The sequence below is a fragment of the Dipodomys merriami genome, unplaced genomic scaffold (assembly GCF_024711535.1).
Source record: "Dipodomys merriami isolate MVZ:Mamm:240054 unplaced genomic scaffold, mDipMer1.0.p SCAF_446, whole genome shotgun sequence".
In the NCBI taxonomy this organism is placed as follows: Eukaryota; Metazoa; Chordata; class Mammalia; order Rodentia; family Heteromyidae; genus Dipodomys; species Dipodomys merriami.
The window spans coordinates 501,887-520,698 of record NW_027206009.1 but is presented as its reverse complement, the minus strand read 5'-3'; the positions used below and the strand labels follow the sequence as shown (position 1 = coordinate 520,698).

Here is an 18,812-nt window from a genome sequence, read left to right as displayed (position 1 = left end):
ACGTACTACTCAGACAGAAGGCACAGGGGAACCGGGGAGGGCTGGAACCTTCTCTCCCTCACTGCTGGCATGCAGGTTCAGAAGGTGAGACTCAACATGCTACTTGCACTTCTCAAAGGGTTGGCTGGATGGCCAGATGGATGGCCAGAGACAGATGGATGAAGAGATGGGGATGGATAGATAAATAGATGGATTGATGGATGGATAAATGAATGGATGGATTTCAAATGAATGGATGGACAGATGGATGGATTTCAAATGAATGGATGGACAGATGGATGGATGAATGGATGGGTGGACAGATGAATAGATGGATAGATGAGTTGATGGACAGATGGATGGATAAACGGATGGATGGACGGATGGTGGACAGATGGATGCGTGGACAGATGAATAGATGGATGGAAAAAATAGGTAAACATGGATGAATGGATGGGCAAATGAAAGAATGGGCAAGTAGATGGATAGACAGATGGCGATGGGTGGACAGACAGACGGCATTATCCGAGTGAGGAAGGCTCACGTGGGCACTGCCATTTTCCCCTCAGACGTCCTAGCAAGGCAAGAAAGGACATCGCCGGCCATTCTGCAGCACAGGACGTGGGAAGGACCAGAGCAACGGGGCCACAGGGTGTGGAGCGCCAGCTGAGCTGTGCGCAGCCACGGGAACGGGGGAAGGGGGCCACAGGGTGTGGGGCGCCAGCTGAGCCGTGCACAGCCACGGGACGGGGGGAAGGGGGCCACAGGGTGTGGGGCGCCAGCTGAGCCGTGCACAGCCACGGGGACGGGGGAAGGGGGCCACAGGGTGTGGAGCGCCAGCTGAGCCGTGCGCAGCCACGGGACGGGGGAAGGGGGCCACAGGGTGTGGGGCACCAGCTGAGCTGTGCACAGCCACGGGGCGCAGGAAGGGGGCCACAGGGTGTGGAGCGCCAGCTGAGCCGTGCACAGCCACGGGAGGGACGGGGGAAGGGGGCCACAGGGTGTGGGGCGCCAGCTGAGCCGTGCACAGCCAGGGGAACGGGGGAAGGGGGCCACAGGGTGTGGGGCGCCAGCTGAGCCGTGCGCAGCCACGGGAGGGACGGGGGAAGGGGGCCACAGGGTGTGGGGCGCCAGCTGAGCCGTGCACAGCCACGGGACGGGGGAAGGGGGCCACAGGGTGTGGGGCACCAGCTGAGCCGTCGCAGCCACGGGAGGGACGGGGGAAGGGGGCCACAGGGTGTGGGGCGTCAGCTGAGCCGTGCGCAGCCACGGGGACGGGGGAAGGGGGCCACAGGGTGTGGGGCGTCAGCTGAGCCGTCGCAGCCACGGGACGGGGGAAGGGGGCCACAGGGTGTGGGGCACCAGCTGAGCCGTCGCAGCCACGGGGACGGGGGAAGGGGGCCACAGGGTGTGGGGCGTCAGCTGAGCCGTGCGCAGCCACGGGACGGGGGAAGGGGGCCACAGGGTGTGGAGTGCCAGCTGAGCCGTGCGCAGCCACGGGACGGGCGAAAGGGGAGCTCCGTGCTTTCTGGCTCCATTCTTTTCCACTTCTCCGGTCTGCCTCCAGACTCTCAATCGACAGGAGTGGCCTCTTGGTTGCCAAGACTATGACACAAAATGTGCCAAGGCCAGCGCCTGCCTGGAGGGCACGCAGCGGGTGCGAGGCCCGTACTGGGTGGGGTGAGGTGGGGAGGGTCCTTCTCATATCTCCCCCTCCCCATGCTTGCTTCCCCTGCGGACAGGCCTTGGGCCTGGGCTCCTGGGCTGCAGATGCCAGCGTCTGTCAGTCTTGGGATCCCTGACCACAGGCATGGCAGCCGGCAGATGGAAGGGCCCAGAAGGCTTCTTGACATGGACACTCACAGAGTGGGGTGGGCGGGGCATTCCAGGGAGCCCCTGGGGAGTAGGAGAGAGCAGGGTGGCGAAGGAAACAGGAGGGCAGGGTGGTAGGGACCCTAGGATGTGGGCAGGGGGCATGCACAGTGCCCACCTCTGGGCAGTGGGAGGGGAAGGTGGGATGCTGAGCCCCAAGGCTGGGACGAGGGTCCTGTGTCTAGCCACGTGCACCCCCTGGTGGCCACACAGAAGCATGACAGGCATTGGGCACGGCTGTGCACAGGGCACCCAACACAGGCCAGGAGGGGCTGGAGCGGCCCTCGCGGCCTACAGGACCCCAGGCCCATTCCCAGGGAGCCCCCAAACACATCAGGAATGCAGCTCAGGCAACCCGAGGAGCCCTGTGTCCTGGGGGTCCCCGGAGCAGGTGAGCACGAGAGGTGTCCACATGCCAGCCAAGCCTGCCCACTACGCGTCCTTCAGTGGACCCTGTGGTCACGGTGCTGTCGGTGCTGTCGCTCTGACCGAGCACAAGCCACTTCCGGAGCTCCCTGCCCCCTGGCTTGGCCTCCAGGGCAGCCCTCGCCTCGTCCTGTCCCTCTTACAGTCCCAGGTCTGCGCCCAAAGCCGCAGGAGGTGGCCATTCTCACGGAGGCGCTGGGCACCCTGGGAGGCGCGGGCAGCCGGCAGCGGACGGGCAGGAACCTGATGTGATCTGGAGCTGAAGGAGCCCCTCACGGAGCGAGGACCCCGGGGCGCAGGCCAGGGCCCCCGACCTCCCCCTCCCTGCGGCCCCAGGCCCCAGCTCACCTGTCGCTGCCGTTCCAGGCGCACTCGAACTTGTCGAAGATGCAGTCGCTCTCATACAGGGAGCAGAGCTTGCTCCGAAGGTAGTCATGGACCTGAGGGGAGGGGTCAGCTGAGTGACAGGTCCCCGGCTGCCCGCCCACGGCCGGGGAGGGAAGCAGGCAGGAGTGGCCACCGGTCTCAGGCCCGCGGCCGGCAGGCCACCTGGTTATGCTTTGGGATGGGCTCCCGCACTCCCGGAGGGCCCCCGCAGCACCCCCGGGTCTGAGCGGACCCACCTGGTAGGTCTCAATGGGCCTCGCCTCCATGTTCAGGTCCCAGACCTTGACAGTGAGGTAATCCCGGGTGAGCATGTACCGGCCGCTGTGGCTGAACTTCACGTCGGACACTGACGAGATGATTTCCGAGAAGAATGAGCGGTTGCTGGGGTCCTCGGGCTCCTCAAAAACTGCGGTGGGGCAAAGGGTGGCCAGGTCACGGGGGGGGGGGGGGGGGGGGGGAGGGGGGCTGCGCTGGCCCCACCCCCTTCACACCTGCCCCACCCCCCCACCAGGCCCCGCCCCTCCCGGCAGAGCGGCCAGTGCGGGCGGGAGGACTCGCGTGGAGCCATGTCCACCCCCATCGGTGCCACCTTCTCAGCCCCGATGAGGACATGAGAGAAACGGGGAAGCTCCCTGCCTCAGAGCCGACCGATGGAGCCAGAAGGGCGGATCTGAACCTGGAGCCGTGCGCGCTGCCCTGCCCTCTGCTGCCCCCTCCTGGCGACGCAACGTGTCTGACTTTCTCTAGACATCCATCCCTTTCCCTCCCCAGCATGCGCTGCCCAGTGGGTTGGGGTGCCAGGGATGGGTGGGGATCCGGACCTGCCGGGCTTGGTCACCAGCCATTCCTGTCTCCTTGGAAACCAGCGACTGGCAGGCCTCCCAGCCAGCCTGTTCTCCCAGCCCGGCTGATGGCAGATCCTGGAGCCTCACGAAAGCCCTCCCCACTGGCCACAGGCCACGAGGAGTGGAGCCCTGCTTCCTGCTAGAGCTCCGCTGCTCCCTGACCAGGGCCCGGTCTGTGCACCGCGGCCTGTCCCAAAAGCTCGTGCAGCGAGCGGGAAACGTCGGCTTATGCTCATGCAGCCAGCCAGCAGCCCACACTCAGAGCCTCTATGTAACAGGCTCCGCTCAGGCCCTGGGGGGACACGGAGCCCTGATCGCTGGGGCCCTCAGCTCCTTGCAGACAGGGATCAGACCACACCATACACTGGACAGCCAGGCTGGAGAAGGGCTGGCAGGAAAGATGGGGCAACACGGGCAAAGGTCCCGAGGCAGACAGGAGCTGAAGGCCCGCGAAGCAGAGGCAGGCGAGCACCCATGCGGAGGCAGCGGTCAGGGCAAGAGGGAGGATGCTAGTCGGGAGGACCAATTCATTCTTTCACTCACACGCATCCAACTCACTCATCTGTGTCCTCATTCACTCACCTACCCCCCACCCACGTGTACGCACACACGCACGCATGCTTAGGCTTGGGGTGTCATTCGTTCAGTCGCTGATTCACACCCCCACATGCTCACACGTGTGCGTGTGTGCGTGCACACTCACGCTTGGAGTGCTTGTCGCACAGGGCGGCTGCCCGCATGTCACAGAGCCGCAGGGAGCCCTTGCTGCTGCTGTACACGAAGAGGTTGCAGTGGTGCGGGTGGAACTCGGACGCTGTGATCACCTCGGTCAGGTCCTCCATGTTGGCCGGCTTGATGTCCACGATGTCTGGGCGGCGGTCAAGGAGCACACGGCCGCGCAAGGCCCCGCCCCTCCCCCGGCTCAGCTGCCCTTTCAGCACCAACACTTGAACCTGGAGGACAGAGCCACTAACCAGGTGCTTGCCAGCCATCCCTCCCCGTGTCTGCCCACCGGCCTCACATGGCTGACCCACCACCTCCTCCCTCCCTCCCCGCCCAAGGAAGGGGCCATCAGCTCCAGCCCCGGTAACCACAGACCTCACTTCTCCATTGCAAACAGGAAGAAAGGAACACAGAATGTGCCTGCTGCCTACCTCCACTTGCTGCCTACCAGTGCCTACTACATATCTGTAACAACCACATACCTGCACCTGCTACATACCTGCATCTATTACACACCTGCACCTGCTGCATACCTGTGCCTACTACATACCTGCACCGGCTGCCTACCTGCATCTATTACACAGCTGTACCTGCTGCCTACCTGCATCTATTACACAGCTGTACCTGCTGCCTACCTGCATCTATTACACAGCTGCACCTGCTGCATACCTGCATCTATTACACACCTGCTGCATACCTGTGCCTACTACATACCTGCACCGGCTGCCTACCTGTGCCTACTACACACCTGCACCTGCTGCATACCTTTATCTATTACACACCTGTATCTGCTGCATACCTGTATCTATTACATACCTGCTGCATACCTGCATCTATTACACACCTGCACCTGCTGCCTACCTGTGCCTACTACACACCTACCTGTATCTATTACGCACCTGCACCTGCTGCATACCTGTATCTATTATGCACCTGTACATGCTGCATACCTGCATCTATTACACACCTGCACCTGCCACATACTGGCAGGGGCACACGTGCTGGGGCATCTGCTGCCACCCTTGCCCTCCTGTCCTCAGGAAGAAGCAGGACCGGGTGGCCTAAGCCCCTCGCAGGCAGGCATGGTTGGTGCACTGTCTCCGGTCCCATCAGCTGGTGGGTGCGCTGTTAACTTCCTTCACTCCTCAGCAGCTCAGTCCCCCCACTCCCTGCAAACTGAGCTGGTCAGACACAGCTGGGCATCCGGAGAGAGTGGCAGGGCACAGAGGGACTGGGCAGTGGGGAAACCACGCATCTGTCCTTGATCCCTGGACGCCACTGTGGCCCTGTCACGCTGAGTTGCAGGGGAGGGCGGGTGGAGGGCTGAGCGGGAGCCGTCAGAGCTGTCCGCCGCTTCTACACCACGGCCTTGCTGGAGACTCTGGGGGGACACGAGGTGAGACCGGGGTGACAATGACGCTGGGCTGTGACCCAGGACCAGGCGCTGTTCCAGAGGCTTCGAGGGGCCATTGGACACCCATCCACCTGAGTGGGGTGGTCCTCAAGCCACGGCTGAGGCTCATGTGGGCCGAGACCACGAGGTGCCACACCATCGGGGCAAGGCTGGAACCCCACGTTAGGCACGCAGGCTCCTGAGGAGGCGAGCAGCGAGGCGAGCATTGTCAGGTGCAGGCTAGTGCCTGGGTGTGTGCTACCATCCAGGAGCAACCCACCCTCAGCGCGCCCCAAGGCTTACTGAGGCTGCTTGTGTTCAGGCCCACTCTTTTTTTTTTTTTTTGTTCTTCGTGTGGTTTGAACTCTGGGCCTGGGCACTGTCCCTCAGCTCTTCAGCTCAAGGTGAGCGCTCTACCACTTGAGCTACAGCGCCACTTCCAGTTTTCTGGTGGTTTATTGGAGATAGGAATCTCACGGTCTCTCCTGCCCGGGCTGGCTTTGAAGTGTGATCCTCAGATCTCAGCCTCCTGAGTAGCTAGGATTACAGGCGTGAGCCACCAGCACCCGGCAGGCCCACTCTTCTTATCCAACCACAACTCCCCCCCCCCCAAGACAGCAGACAACCTGCACAGCTGTGCCTGCAGCCCAGGGGCGCTGCGCCAGCACCCGGGCCGTGCTCAACACCGCCGTCCCACTGGAGAGGAAGGGATGGCTGTGCAGGCCGCGGGCCCCGGGTCCGCTCTACACAGTGGGTCACGGCCTGGTGAGGATCACTGGTGCACGCCGCGTCAGGCCGTGTGCCCATGGGACACTCGGCTCTCAGAGGCTGGCGGAGGGGCACACCCCACCGAATAGACCAGATCAGCAAGGCTGAGGACCTGGGGCCGCCAGGGGCCTGGGCAGCGCAGGCCAGGGGGTCTCGGGCTGGAGGATGCCCAGCTCAGGGCCCCGCCGGCCCTCTTCACTCCAGCCGAGTTCTCAGCAAGCAGACATGCTGCCCGGCCTCCACCTCCTAACCCTGGCTGTGTCCCCCCGGCTGTGGCCAGCTCCACAGATGAGACAGAAAACGTGTTCCAGACTAAGGGGTGAGGTGAGGCCGGCCTGCAGCACAAACAATTGCTTAGGGAAGAAAAAAAAAATCAATGGAACCATCTTGAAATGTGTGAGCGCTAAAAATAGATCAGCGGCCTCAGCTGTGGCCCTGTGCTATCCTTGAGCAGCAGAAAACTCTAGCAAACCACCGCATGGACCCGTCTCCAGATGCTGGCATTGAAAAAGCATGAGAGGCTGTTTAAAACAGAGATGGGGGAATGTGTGAGCGGAAGGAATCAAAGAACGGGGAGGGGGTGTCTGGGGAGCAGCAGCAGAGGGTGCTGGGGGAGGGGAGGGGTCTGGGGACCAGCAGAGGGAGCCTCTTTCCTCCTGAAGTGTGCAGGAGCGGGGTAGGTCCTCCAGGGGAAGCCCTGTTTACCAGCCTAGGACGCTGTACCTAGTTGCTCAGGAGGCTGAGACCCAAGGATCACGGTTCAATGCCAGCCAATTAACCACCAAAATGGAAGAACTAGAGCTGTGGCTCACACAGCAGAGCACCAGCCTTGAGCAAAAGAGCTAAGAGGGAGCAGCCAGGCCCTCAATTCAAGTCAGAGTCCCAGCGCACACGCAAATGTTTTCCTAAGCAGACATGTGATTCCAGATGTGGGACCTAGCCACAGAGTACGCAGCCTCTCCCTAAGAAGCTAAACAGAGGCAAAGACCCCAAGCCGAGCGGCTCACAGTCGAACCCGCCCGCCATTTGAAGGCTCCGGCCTGGAGGGGCGGCAGTGGGGCCGGGGGGAAGGATACTGAAGCTCCTGTCCGTGATGGCCAGGTGCCACAGGTTGATGCGCAGGTCATCCGCGGACATGTAGGTCTCGCAGTCGCTGTTGACCGAGATGGAGTTGATGTGGTAGGTGTGGCCGTTGGCAAAGATCCTCCGGGGGCTCACTTCCACCATCAGATCCATGGGCTTCAGCACCGGCACCTGCAGGAGGAGGGGAGGAGAAGAAGCAGGTCGGACAGCAGGGCCGGGGGTGGGGGGTGGGGGTGGAAGGTGCCCTTCTGGGCCCCAGCTTTTTGTGTGTGCAGTCCAGGGCATGATCCCTGAAGCTGTTGTTGTTCAAGGCTGGCGCTCTACCACTTGAGCCACAGCTCCACTCCTGTTGCTTTTTTAGTAGTTTGTTGGAGATAAGAGTCTCGTGGACTTTCCTGCCCAGGCTGGTTCTGAACCATGATCGTCAGATCTCAGCCTCCTGCTAGGATTATAGGTATAAGCCACCAGCGCCTGGGTGGGCCTCAGGTTTTGGGGGGTAGAAAAAAACGTCAGGATCCCGTGACCTCACCCTGCTCCAAGGAAAACGGGGGTTCTGGTGAGGAAACTGAGGCCTGGAGCAGGGGACACAGCCGCCCCACAGAAGCAGCCCCACCAGACACCAACCCTCAAGGCTCTCCAAGCCTTAAAACCCCTGTGGTTTCAAAGAAAAAAAGGAATGCAAAGCCCAGGCGCAGGTCCCGGGCGTCGGTGCCCACCTGCAACGAGGTCACTGTGGAAAGATCCTTCAGCTTCCCTTCTTCATCCTTCAGGTTGTAGCCCTCCGGCCGCTTGTCTCGCTCGGTAATCTTCCATAACTTTATCGTTTTATCTTGAAGAAAAGAACAGAGAAGAACACATGTCATCCACCACCGGGACGGAGGGCATGCATGGCTCCAGCCAGCCACACAATGGCACCCACTGGAAAGCCCGAGACCCCCACGCCGCGCTGGATGAGGAACATCTCCCACCGTGTGGGTTCTACACACAGCGTGTGCGTGTGCCAGCACCTGTGTGTGTGTGTGTGTGTGTGTGTGTGTGCAAGCACATGGTGTGCAGAGCTGGTCTTTACTCCAGCCCTTTCTCATGTTGGATCCCAAAGGTGACAGTCGCGGGCTGAGGGTCTGACGCCCCGGGACAACCCACCTGCCCTCACCCTGCCAAGAACATCACAAGAGAAAGCTGAGTGGGTGTGGTGGTGAACTGTCAGCGTCGCCTGTTGGGTTAGATGTATCTCAGACACAGCTGTGAAGGGTTATTTGTTGTTTTTTCTCTTGAGCTGAGATTGGAGTAAGCAGGTGACCTTCCATCATGTGAGTGGGCCACATCTAACCAGCTGAAGGCCGGGAGAGGGCAAAGGCCAGCTGCCAGGAAATGGCTTCAGGTGTGAACTGCAGCTCTTCCCTGCCTTCCAGCCAGGGGTCTACGCTACAGACTGCAGCCTCACTGGCTCCCCTGATCACATGAGCCAGTTCCTCACCTGCCTACCTGCCTACCTGCCTCCCTGCCTCCCACCCTCCCTCCCTCTCTCTGTCTCTGTCTCTCTCTCTCACACACACACACACACACACCCCTCAGGCAGCTGCACCATCAGTGGACAAGAACGAGTGGGCTATGTCCTGCTGTACGAGTGTACATCTGTATGGGTACACACATACACGTATGAACATGTACATGCATGCTCATACACACATGCACGTGCGCACGCGTGCACACGCATGCATACCATGAGGCCTCACCATTGGTGGACAGGAGCGAGTGAGCCGCATTCTGCTGCGGGAGCCATTTGATCTTGTTGATCTTCTCCTCTATCTCCAGGCTCTTGAGATAGTCGAACTCTGGCTCGTGACTCTGGAAAGTGCTGTACACGTCGTACTCGCCCTGGCTATGAGGTGCATTTTTACTCTGCAAGGAAACCAAGAGGCGGCTGAGCTGCAGGACTGCCCCACGGAGGCTGGCGCAGGCAAGGGGAAGGGGACAGTGGTCAAACCGTCAGAGGGTCTGACACAGCCTTTCAGCCAGCCACCGGGGGCAGGCACCAGGGCCGAGGAGAATGCTATGCCTCCGTGACCCAGGACTCGCTGGCCCACCGTGTCGTCAGCGCAGCTAAACAACTGAGTGAGCTCAGGTTTGCTGAGCGACTACTCCATGCTGAACACTGACAAAGGCTTCAGGGCTCTCCTATTCGCAGCCCGCAGCCCGCATGGAGACAGGCCACACGGCGACCTGTGACTATCGAGGACAGAAGGCAGAGCTGAGGGTCTGACCAGCCTGTGTCAGCCCTAACCTGCTCCTGGCACCCACGGATCCAGCTGGGGCCTGACTTTGCAGGGGAGACAGACACATGCAGTCCTGGGACAGGACACCCGGCGACAACAGACCCGAGACAGGACAGCACCCCTGACTGGGCTGCCGGGCGCCATCCGGGCTTAGGCAGCGGAGTTCTTTATGGTATGGCCCCCCCCACCCCCGGTACAGTCCCTCCCTCCAATATGAAGGTGCTGGGTCCAGGGTGAGCCTCAGGGACAGCTTTCCCAGCTGTTTGTTTCCATGGCAACGTGAAGCTGCACTGCAGAGACCAATGAATTCTCCAACCACGCAGGCTCAGCTTCAAGTTTTCCTGTTCATTATCGGAGAGTGTCTATGTTTAGGCTCCGCCCTCTGCCTCGCTCTGGCAAAGATTCCAGTTCTCTCATGTTTTTGCCTCCATTCTACTTCCTCTCCCGTGAGCACAGTCGTGGGGAGGGGCCGAAGGAAGAAGGTAAAACCAAAGGAAAAGCCCGGTGCCCGTGGCTCACGCCTGTGATCCTAGGGACGTAGGAGACTGAGATCTGAGGATCATGGTTGAAGCCAGCCTGGGCAGGGAAGTCCATGAGACCCCTACCATCTATTAACTAGCAAAAAGCCAGAAGTGAAGCTGTGGTCCAAGTGGTAGAGTGCCAGCCTTGAATAAATGTTTAAAAAAAAAAAAGGAAAGAGCTAAAAGACAGCTCTGGGGCCCTGAGATCAAGCTCTAGGCCAAGGACTGGGACAGACGGACAGACAGATCTGCCAGAGTTAATTTGCCTCTGAATTTGGCAGCAGGAGGGCTGTGCTGTGTCCTCAGCCGTGCCAGCCACCTCCCAGGGTGTGTCCTTACATGCACCACTGCCCCAGGGGGTGGCCGTGAGGGGAATCACAGCCCCAGGACCATGCTCAGCCCCGCCCCTCCGCTCAGCTCCGCCCCTCCCCGCCTCTGCCTTCTCCCTGGTTTCAGCCCAGCACATGTTCACGGAGAGAAGTCCTTCACGGTGTTGTGTGACACATCACAGCCAGGGACCAGGGGGCTGCTTGCCGTGCTGGGCTGCTGGGCACGGGCAGGTGACCGGTCTGTTTCCATAGCTACAAGTGTGGGGATCCCCACCTCTCCCGGAGCTGAGCGAGGAGAGTAGCCAGGATAGTGCACAGAACACCTGGCCAGGAGCCTGCGCACAGTAGGTGCACAGAACAATCCCAGGCCACTCTCGCTTTCCTCAGGATGCTGCTGAGTAGCACACTCGGACGTGGAGTGGCGGGCCTGGGGAGGGACTGGGAAGTGTGTGTGTGTGGGGGGGAGGACTGGGCCTGACCACCACACGGCAGCTGCAGCCTGCCTTCAGGAGCCAGGCAGGAGAGGCCTTGATCGCCCCCTTTCTACAGCCACCCAGGCACAGGAAGGTTTAAGGGAGGCTCTGGCTGCGCTGAGGTTTTTCTGGGGTTTCAGGGTGCAAGCATGGCTTTGTGAGCAGACCTGGGCTCCCCTCTGTACCAGCCAGCCACAGCACCCCCCCCCGCCCCCCGCTTACCTCCAGCTCCAGGGCAGAGCTCTGGAAGGCAGTGCCAAGGCCCAGCTTGGAATCCGTCCTCCCTGCCCCACCCACCCCTGCCAAGCCAGCCCCCCTCACCCCTACATACCTCTGGTTCCCGCTGGAAGATGACCACCCGGCCGCCCTTGTCACCTGTGGCCAGGAGCTCTCCAGTGTGGTTGAACTCAACGGTGGAGATGATGTCGGCTAGGGGAGAGAGAGGGGAGGGGTCAGCAGACGGGGCCCCGCACCCCTGCGGGGCCGTGGGCAGGAGGGGACCCAGGGGTGAGGAGTATGTCTTCACGATTAGATGCTACTCCTCACCCTCCTTTTCCCTCCTTTCCTCCCCCAAGCACTGCAGGTTCCCTGGGGGAGACAGATGAGTCTGTGGGGCTGTACCGTAACTCAGCCTCACTCAGGGACGGGGCCTCGGGGAGGGGAAGGGAGCACCACCCCCTCCACCCTGGAGGACGTTTCAGGAAGGAGACATAAGGGACCAAGGGCCCAGACACAGTGAGCTACAGCTGTCTGGACAGAGCCCAGCTCTGTGGAGCTGGGATGGAGGCTGGGCCGGAGGCCCGCCCGGGGAGGCCACCTGGGAGCATGCATGGTGGGCGGAGGGCAGGGAACAGCGCAGCACCCGCAGACGCTGGTACCTGGACGAGAGGGGACAGGAGGCGACACCTGAGGCCACCCGGGCGGGGCCTCATCCTGCTTCCTTGAGCGGTCTAGTGGGCCCCGGTGTCTGGCCGCCCAGGGCAGGCCAGCCCCTCCCAACACGGCTGTTGACGAATGAGACCCCCCCCACCCATTAGAGCCAGATGCCCAGTCCTGTCGGGTGACGCCCCGAGCTCACCCACAGGCAGGCCTCTGGGACCCCTCCCGGCCTGCACCCCAGAAGGCTGAGCCCTCAGCTCCGCATGCTGCTCCCCCTGCCCCCTTCCAGCCCCTGTGACCCCGGCATCCAGGACCTTTCTGAAAGGGCTGCCAGGTACCTGGGGTCCCAGACACCCAGGGCTGGTTCTCCTGCATGGGCATGGACTTGGAGAGGACTGACACCCCCATCCCCAGGTCCAGTCCTGGCACGGGAACACGGGAACCCCCTTCCATGCCAACATTCTGGGACTCGAGTCACAGAGACAACCGGCCCGAACATTCCAGGGGCTGCAACAGGCAGGAGGAGGATGGGGCCGCAGGAACAGGATGGCTCTTCCAGAGCCCCAGCTCGCCAGCCAAGGCCGGCCCCAAACCCCATCCACAAGCTTGCCCCGAACCGCAAGGCAGAACTTTATTTCTAACTTGCATTTATTCTTAATGCCTGGAGAATGAAGTGCTTCTATACAAGTCATTTCTAACATATCTGGAAATGTAGAAAGTGCTAGAACACTATCTGCATATGTCCAAGTAGCCATCGCTGGCAGATCAGAGCAGCACCCCCCCCCCATCCAAGAATGGGATGACCTCTGACCTCTGCATCATCCTCAAATCTCCGCCATCTGAGTTGCTGGAATTATGGGCATGAGCCACTGGCACTTGAGTTTGGATTTATTTTCAAACCAACCACAGCAGTGACACTCCTACCAAGGGACCAGAAAAGAGCATAGCACCCCACCCCACCCATCCTCTATCCTCCCTGACTGACAGCCAGCCAGACAGACAGACAGACAGCCAGTAGGGTGGAGGTTTATCTAGAGACTCCAAGCTGGAATTCCACCAACCCTACCTCCTCCATTATTTTGACCTTTAGGAAAGGCAGGCGGCCTCTGCAGGGCTGAGGAGGCCCCAGTTGCCTTGACCCCCACTTGGCCTCCCTGCCCCCCCACCATGGGAGCCTCCACTACAGGGCAGGGTCCCTGCGGCCCACCCGCCTTCACAGCCCCTCCCCCGCTGCCTGGGCACTCGGGTCACCCACTGTCTCCTGAAGGAGGGACGCCAGCTGCTCCTGGGACACCGGTGTGTGACCACGGCCCACGGTGCCCGCTTCATGGTGAACGACTGTCTCTGACCGCCTGGCCTCCCGCTCCTGACCTGTGGAGACTCGCTGGCAGACAAGCCCTGCGTGGAGGGCCGCAGGGCTGCACAGGGTGGGCCCTGACCTCGGCCTTGGCTGGGTGGACGTGCCCAGGCAGGCCTCGTGCCTCTGGTGGAGCCGGGACCGCTGGCCAAGCCCAGCCCGGAGCGGGCACAGCACAGGCCAGGGCAGGCTCGGCGGGCGCAGCCCCAGCTCTTCTGCCCTGCGGCGCCCCCTCCTCACCCCCCCCTTCTAGCCTCTGCAGGCCCGGCTTCTGCCCGCAGCCAGCCTGGATCTCCGGTCTGTGGTTCCCTTGGACCTCCGCCCAGCACACAGACGGACCTACTGCCTGCCGTGGGCACCCGCCACCCCTCTGGCCCAGCACCCACACCCCGCGCCCCTCAGAGTGGCCCAACCCCCCCCCCGGCTTTCCAAGCCCTTTCACTGTCAGTCTCCGCAGCGGGGAAGGAAGCTCAGACACTCAATGCCTGGCTCCCATGGCTGCACTTCACAACCCCACCGGTGCCTGAACGCGCTGGGCATGCTACAGGCATCGGCGCACTGTGCCGCCGTTTCTTTTTTCTCTTGTACCACAGAGCCACACGGCGGCCGTGCGGGCTGAGCCACGCGGGGGAAGGCTCGGCCGGCCACCCCAGAGGGGGAGGAGGAAGGGTGACGTGCCGGGTGATGGCTGGCTGCGTCCCTCCCTGGCTCCGGATGCGGGAAGGAGAGCAGCGGGGCAGGGCCACCAGGGTCCCACCAGCGGGCAGTCCACACCGCGAGCTCCTGGCCTGGGTGTCAGGCCGGCTGCGTCCGAGTTAAGCCAGAGCCTCACCTCTGCCGGGCTAGCGGGCCACACACAGCTCTGGGGCTCGCCACTTCACCTCAAAAGCCCCTCAAGGGAGAGGGAACAGGATATAAAATTGAACATAAGATGCGTTTAATTATATAGACCAGTGATCACAGCCTCACTAAATAAACAGGCCGGGGGAAAGCAGCAGCAGACTCAAAATACCAACACAGCTCGCTTCAGGGTTGTGGAACTGAAATAGCTGTTCTCCATTTTACTCTTTCTTCTGAATGTTTTCTAAAAACCATCTTTAATAGCTTTATTGGGGGTATAACTGATCCACAAAGAACACCTATCTGATGGACCCAAGTTTGATGGGAATATGATATATATAATAACGAGTATACAATTTGGTGAGGACATTACACTGTGTATAACTTGTACATTATTTTTACTGATGGAGAAAATAATGCTATTATCACAATGTCCACATAACCAGACAAAGCAGTGCCGGCGGTTTCCACAGTAACAGGCAATTGAGGGCGCGCGTGTCACTCCCGTGCCAGGCTTCCTTGGTGCCCGTGTGACTGGTGTGATATTCACTTGGCAACGAGCAGCCAGCGCTCCCTCCCGGGCAGCCACCCAGGAGTTCCTTGTGCACCATCTAACCGACGCACTGACACACTGTCTTCTCAGACGTCAGGGCACGTACAGAAATCTCCTCTCACTGCTCTTCAGCGTGACTTTTTTTGTGTGTGTGTATATTGGGGCACATGGCCAGAGCTGACACGTTGTAGGCCTGGAATCTAAAACTCCCACTTTCAAAAACACGATACAGAATGCAAAGGAATACTATTCAGCCCTTAAAAAGCATGAGCTCCTGTTATTTGCAACCACACAGATGGGCCTGGCAGACATTGTGCTATGTGAAATGAGCCAGGCACTGAACGATCTGACCTACATGTGCAAGGGAAAAGGCTGGTCTGAACCGCTGTTACCAGGGGCCCAGGTGATGGGGGGGCGGGGGGGGGGGGGAGGTAAGGTTAGGAACAGGTTAGAAAATTGTTGGATAAAAATAAAATAAATTTATTTAGTTTCCTGTCATGGTATACTCAGGATATGATCCCAAACCATATGCAGACATGCAGAAGGAAGGAAGGCCAGACCAACCAACCCTGCTCAGTGCAAAAGACACTCAAGGATCTAGACCCCGATCAGAAGATGTTCGAGGGACCTTGCCCCCGATCAGATAGATAAAGAAAGCACAATCGTGGTCTGAACAGCTGCAATTTTAACTGGGTAAAAGGATACTAAGAGTCAGGCGTGGCAGCCCGTGCCCATAACCCCAGCACCTGGGAGACTGAGAAAGGAAGATCATCAGCTCAAGGCACTCCTGGGATACATAGCAAGATCCTGCCTCAAAAAATAAAATAACAACGAAGGATATACAGAAAGTCTGCTCGTTCACACAGAAAGGAAAGGAAACTTTGCCGGGTACCTGTGGCTCACGTCTATAATCCTAGCTACTCAGGACGCTGGGATATGAGGATCGTGGTTCAAAGCCAGCCTGGGCAGGAAAGTCTGTGAGACTCTTATCTCCAATAAACCACCAGAAAACTGGAAGTGATGCTGTGGCTCAAGTGGTAGAGCGCTAGCCTTGAGCTGAAGCTGAGACACGGTGCCCAGGCCCAGAGTTTAAGCCCCATGACCAACAACAACAACAAAAAAAAGGAAACTTCACATAAACAGCACCCCACACCCCGTCCTCTCTCTCACGTCCGCCTGGCCTCTGTGCAAGTCCACTTGTGCGTTCGAGGTTCACGCAAGCATTTCCCTCTCCCGGCAGTATTGGCTCCCTTTCATGGCTGAGTAGTATTCCAGTGGCATCATACGGTTGCTTCTTTGACAGGACTGGAGTTTGGACTTGGGGCCTTGTGCTCACTAGGCAGGCATTCTACCTTTTGGGCCACACCCAAGCTTTCCCACAGTGATCCCTTGTTCTTCAAGGAAAAAACAAGACACAGGAAGAGAGGCTGCAGAACCTGGGTGAGGGGCTGGAGATCCCAGGAGAGAGATGGGGGGGGGGGCGGGGGCCTCGGAACGCCCTTGGTCCGAGGCTGCTGAGCACAGGCTTCTGCGGAAGACACTGCCCCTTCCGGGCCATTCCCGGAATGGGCCAGCTGCGGCCAGCTGCACAGGCCAGGCTCACACCGCAGCAGAGACAGAACTGCCTGGGAGAAGACATGCACCGCCCTCAAGTCTGTACAATGACAACACTGATGACGCTGATGAACGTCATCTTCCAGTAGCCAGGTGACTGAAGTGCGAGGGAAGAGGCTGTGGGCAACCGTGAAGTTTGCTGTGTGTGTGTGGGGGGGGGGGGGGGGTGGAGAGGAGGGGGCTGTGGGATTGGAACCCGGCCTTGCCAAGGTTCAGGCCACGTCAGCCCTCCTAGCCTCAGAGCTGCCCGTGCACTGTCCCCGGCTAGAAGGCAAAGCCGGCCTGACGCTGATCTGCACTGACGGCTTGAGTCTGGACCAGCCGGTTGGCCCAGGCTGGCTTCTGGCCTCGCAGCACCTGGGGTCCCCCGACTCCCATGCTCCCAGCCCAGGCCGCCGCTGGCAGGTGCGCAACACAACATGAAGAAGCCCCTTCAGGTCTAATCACCTCTACGTGTCCACCGGACCCCTGGGGTCAGGCCAGTCTGCTCGCATCTGCCCTGTCCCCGCCGACACCTGAATTGGGACAGAGCCTCCGGCCCCTTCCCTGCCTCCCCTCCCCTCTGTAGCCCTCGCGACAGCTTCTGTGGCGGCCTATGGAGCCTGGGCCCGCCTGGCTGGGCCCACGCTCCGCTCCGGACACAAGCCCGCTCCCGGGCCACGCAGACATTTTTCACTGCTTTGCAAGAGGCTGTTGACTTCTTCTGCAAGGACCTATGGCGCCCCATGGAGTGCCAGACCTTTCCCTGGGCAGCCAGAACTCAGAGGCGCGCCAAGCGGGCCCTGGGTGCACCCAGCCCTGCAGGGGACGTGGCCGCTCACACGCGCACAGAGTGTGGCCACCATGGCGTCCCGGGCTCCGGGCCCAGCGGAGGGCGAGCGGAGGCAGCGGCACACTGTGTGGGGAAAGCAGGGCCTCACGGTGAGAGGGCCGGTTCAATTCCATTCCCACCCAGCTCTGGGACCAGCTTGGCCTCGTCTCAGCCCCCGGGCGGGGCCTTCCCACGCTGTCCCTACAGCCACACAGCCTTGACCACCCGGCCACCTGCCTTCCCCCTCCCCCCGGCGCCACGCTCTCCTGGTCTCCTCCTCCACCACCAGCCCAGGACCCCAGACAGCCATGGAGGAAGCGTCTCTGAAGAGCCCCTCCGTCCTTCCACATCCCAGTGGCTGCCCTGTGGATGGCCAGGCCAGCGGCCAGCAGGCTAGCTCCACGTCCAAGGCTTCCTTTTCGTGCCATTTACAAGTATACTGCGCACCTCTGACCTCCGATCACGGGAAAGGCAGGCACTGTTCTCAGCCCTGATGGGGAAACTGAGGCTCCGGGAAGCACACTCATGGTCCCTGGGGACAGCATGGGAGGAGTGTTGGCGCAAATCCACCTGGCCAGGGCAGATTCCAAGGTACCTGTGGCTATACCACCCTGGGTACAGCCCAGAGGAATGCAGTCAACACACATGCCTACACACGTGCCCCGTAGAGACTAAACTACAGAATCAGGGAGAGGCAAAACGTGGTTTATACATACCAGGGAGTATTATTTAGCCATAAAGAAGAATGAAATCATGTCGTGTATTAGAAAACTGATGATAAATAAAACAAGTCACGTTCAGAAAGACAAAGCTCACACTTCTCATATGAAGAATCTAGATTTTTTTTTTAAGAAGTAGATGATGCTAGAGGACCCACAGGTCTGCACACGCAGACCATTCCATGATGCTGCTGACCCACACAAGGCCCAACCTGACCGTCCAAGGCCCCAAACGCCCGGGCCCGCACGCGGGAGGAGTTAATGATACAATGCCTAGGGAAGTTCCTCCCATCTTCCACAGCGAACCCATCCCCCTGTCCACAGACCCCTTAATGAGAGCCGGGGGCCTGGGGAGCTCAAGGGAGCCGCTCACTCCAGAGCCTGGCTTTCCTCCCCACCTCCAGAGGGCTGTGCGTGAATGGACCTGAATCCTCCCTGAATCCTTTCTCCCTTGAGGCCAAGGACCTTCTGGTGACCAGGTCACAGGATCCTGTAACAGATGCACGCAGCACTCCTGGCCAAGCATCCTCCCACATTCCCCAGGCTCCAGAGGAGAAACTCAAGTCAGGAAAGACGCTGGAACCAAGGTCTCAGGATTGGCCTTGAGCCTCCCACGGGCCGGCCTGCTCCTCCCCAGCCTCAGCTTTGGGGTTGCTCTGGTCAAGGGATGCTTGGGAAGGGGTGTTAATCTTAGTAGAAGTTTTAGTGCAAGGAGCTGGCTCTCCCAGCCAGCTCTCGCTCGCGTCTTGGGCTTGGTTAACAGGAAGGTCGGGGCTCTCACGGCCAGGCACCGCCCAGCAGCTCAGACCTGCCCAGGAAGGCACATCCCAGCTCCGGCAGCCCCGCCAGACAGCCCCCCACGCCTGAGGATTCGTCTCTCACGTTCTGCATGTCCCTGAGTGGCGGGTGGTCACACACACCGGCTGTGATGGTGACACGTGGCTCCAGGATCGGCCACCGCGGG

General features: G+C 60.3%; 1 protein-coding gene across 7 annotated transcripts in view; it reads right to left on the bottom strand.

Annotated features, from left to right (window-relative positions):
• The window catches only part of LOC138808184 (serine/threonine-protein phosphatase 2A 55 kDa regulatory subunit B gamma isoform), a 55,997-nt gene that overhangs the window by 3,023 nt on the left and 34,162 nt on the right, over window positions 1-18,812 (bottom strand). For 2 of the 7 annotated variants that reach the window (XM_069994132.1, XM_069994133.1), the window contains exons 2-8: window positions 11,407-11,504; window positions 9,213-9,378; window positions 8,193-8,305; window positions 7,470-7,647; window positions 4,213-4,377; window positions 2,901-3,070; window positions 2,626-2,717 (exon numbers count right to left, since the gene is read on the bottom strand). In XM_069994132.1, coding sequence (XP_069850233.1) covers window positions 2,626-2,717; window positions 2,901-3,070; window positions 4,213-4,377; window positions 7,470-7,647; window positions 8,193-8,305; window positions 9,213-9,378; window positions 11,407-11,504 — 982 coding nt within the window. Of the gene's footprint in view, window positions 1-2,625; window positions 2,718-2,900; window positions 3,071-4,212; window positions 4,378-7,469; window positions 7,648-8,192; window positions 8,306-9,199; window positions 9,379-11,406; window positions 11,505-11,953; window positions 12,080-12,268; window positions 12,414-18,812 lie in introns of those variants that run through there. The other 5 variants (XM_069994127.1, XM_069994128.1, XM_069994130.1 and 2 more) reach the window with 5 other exon arrangements.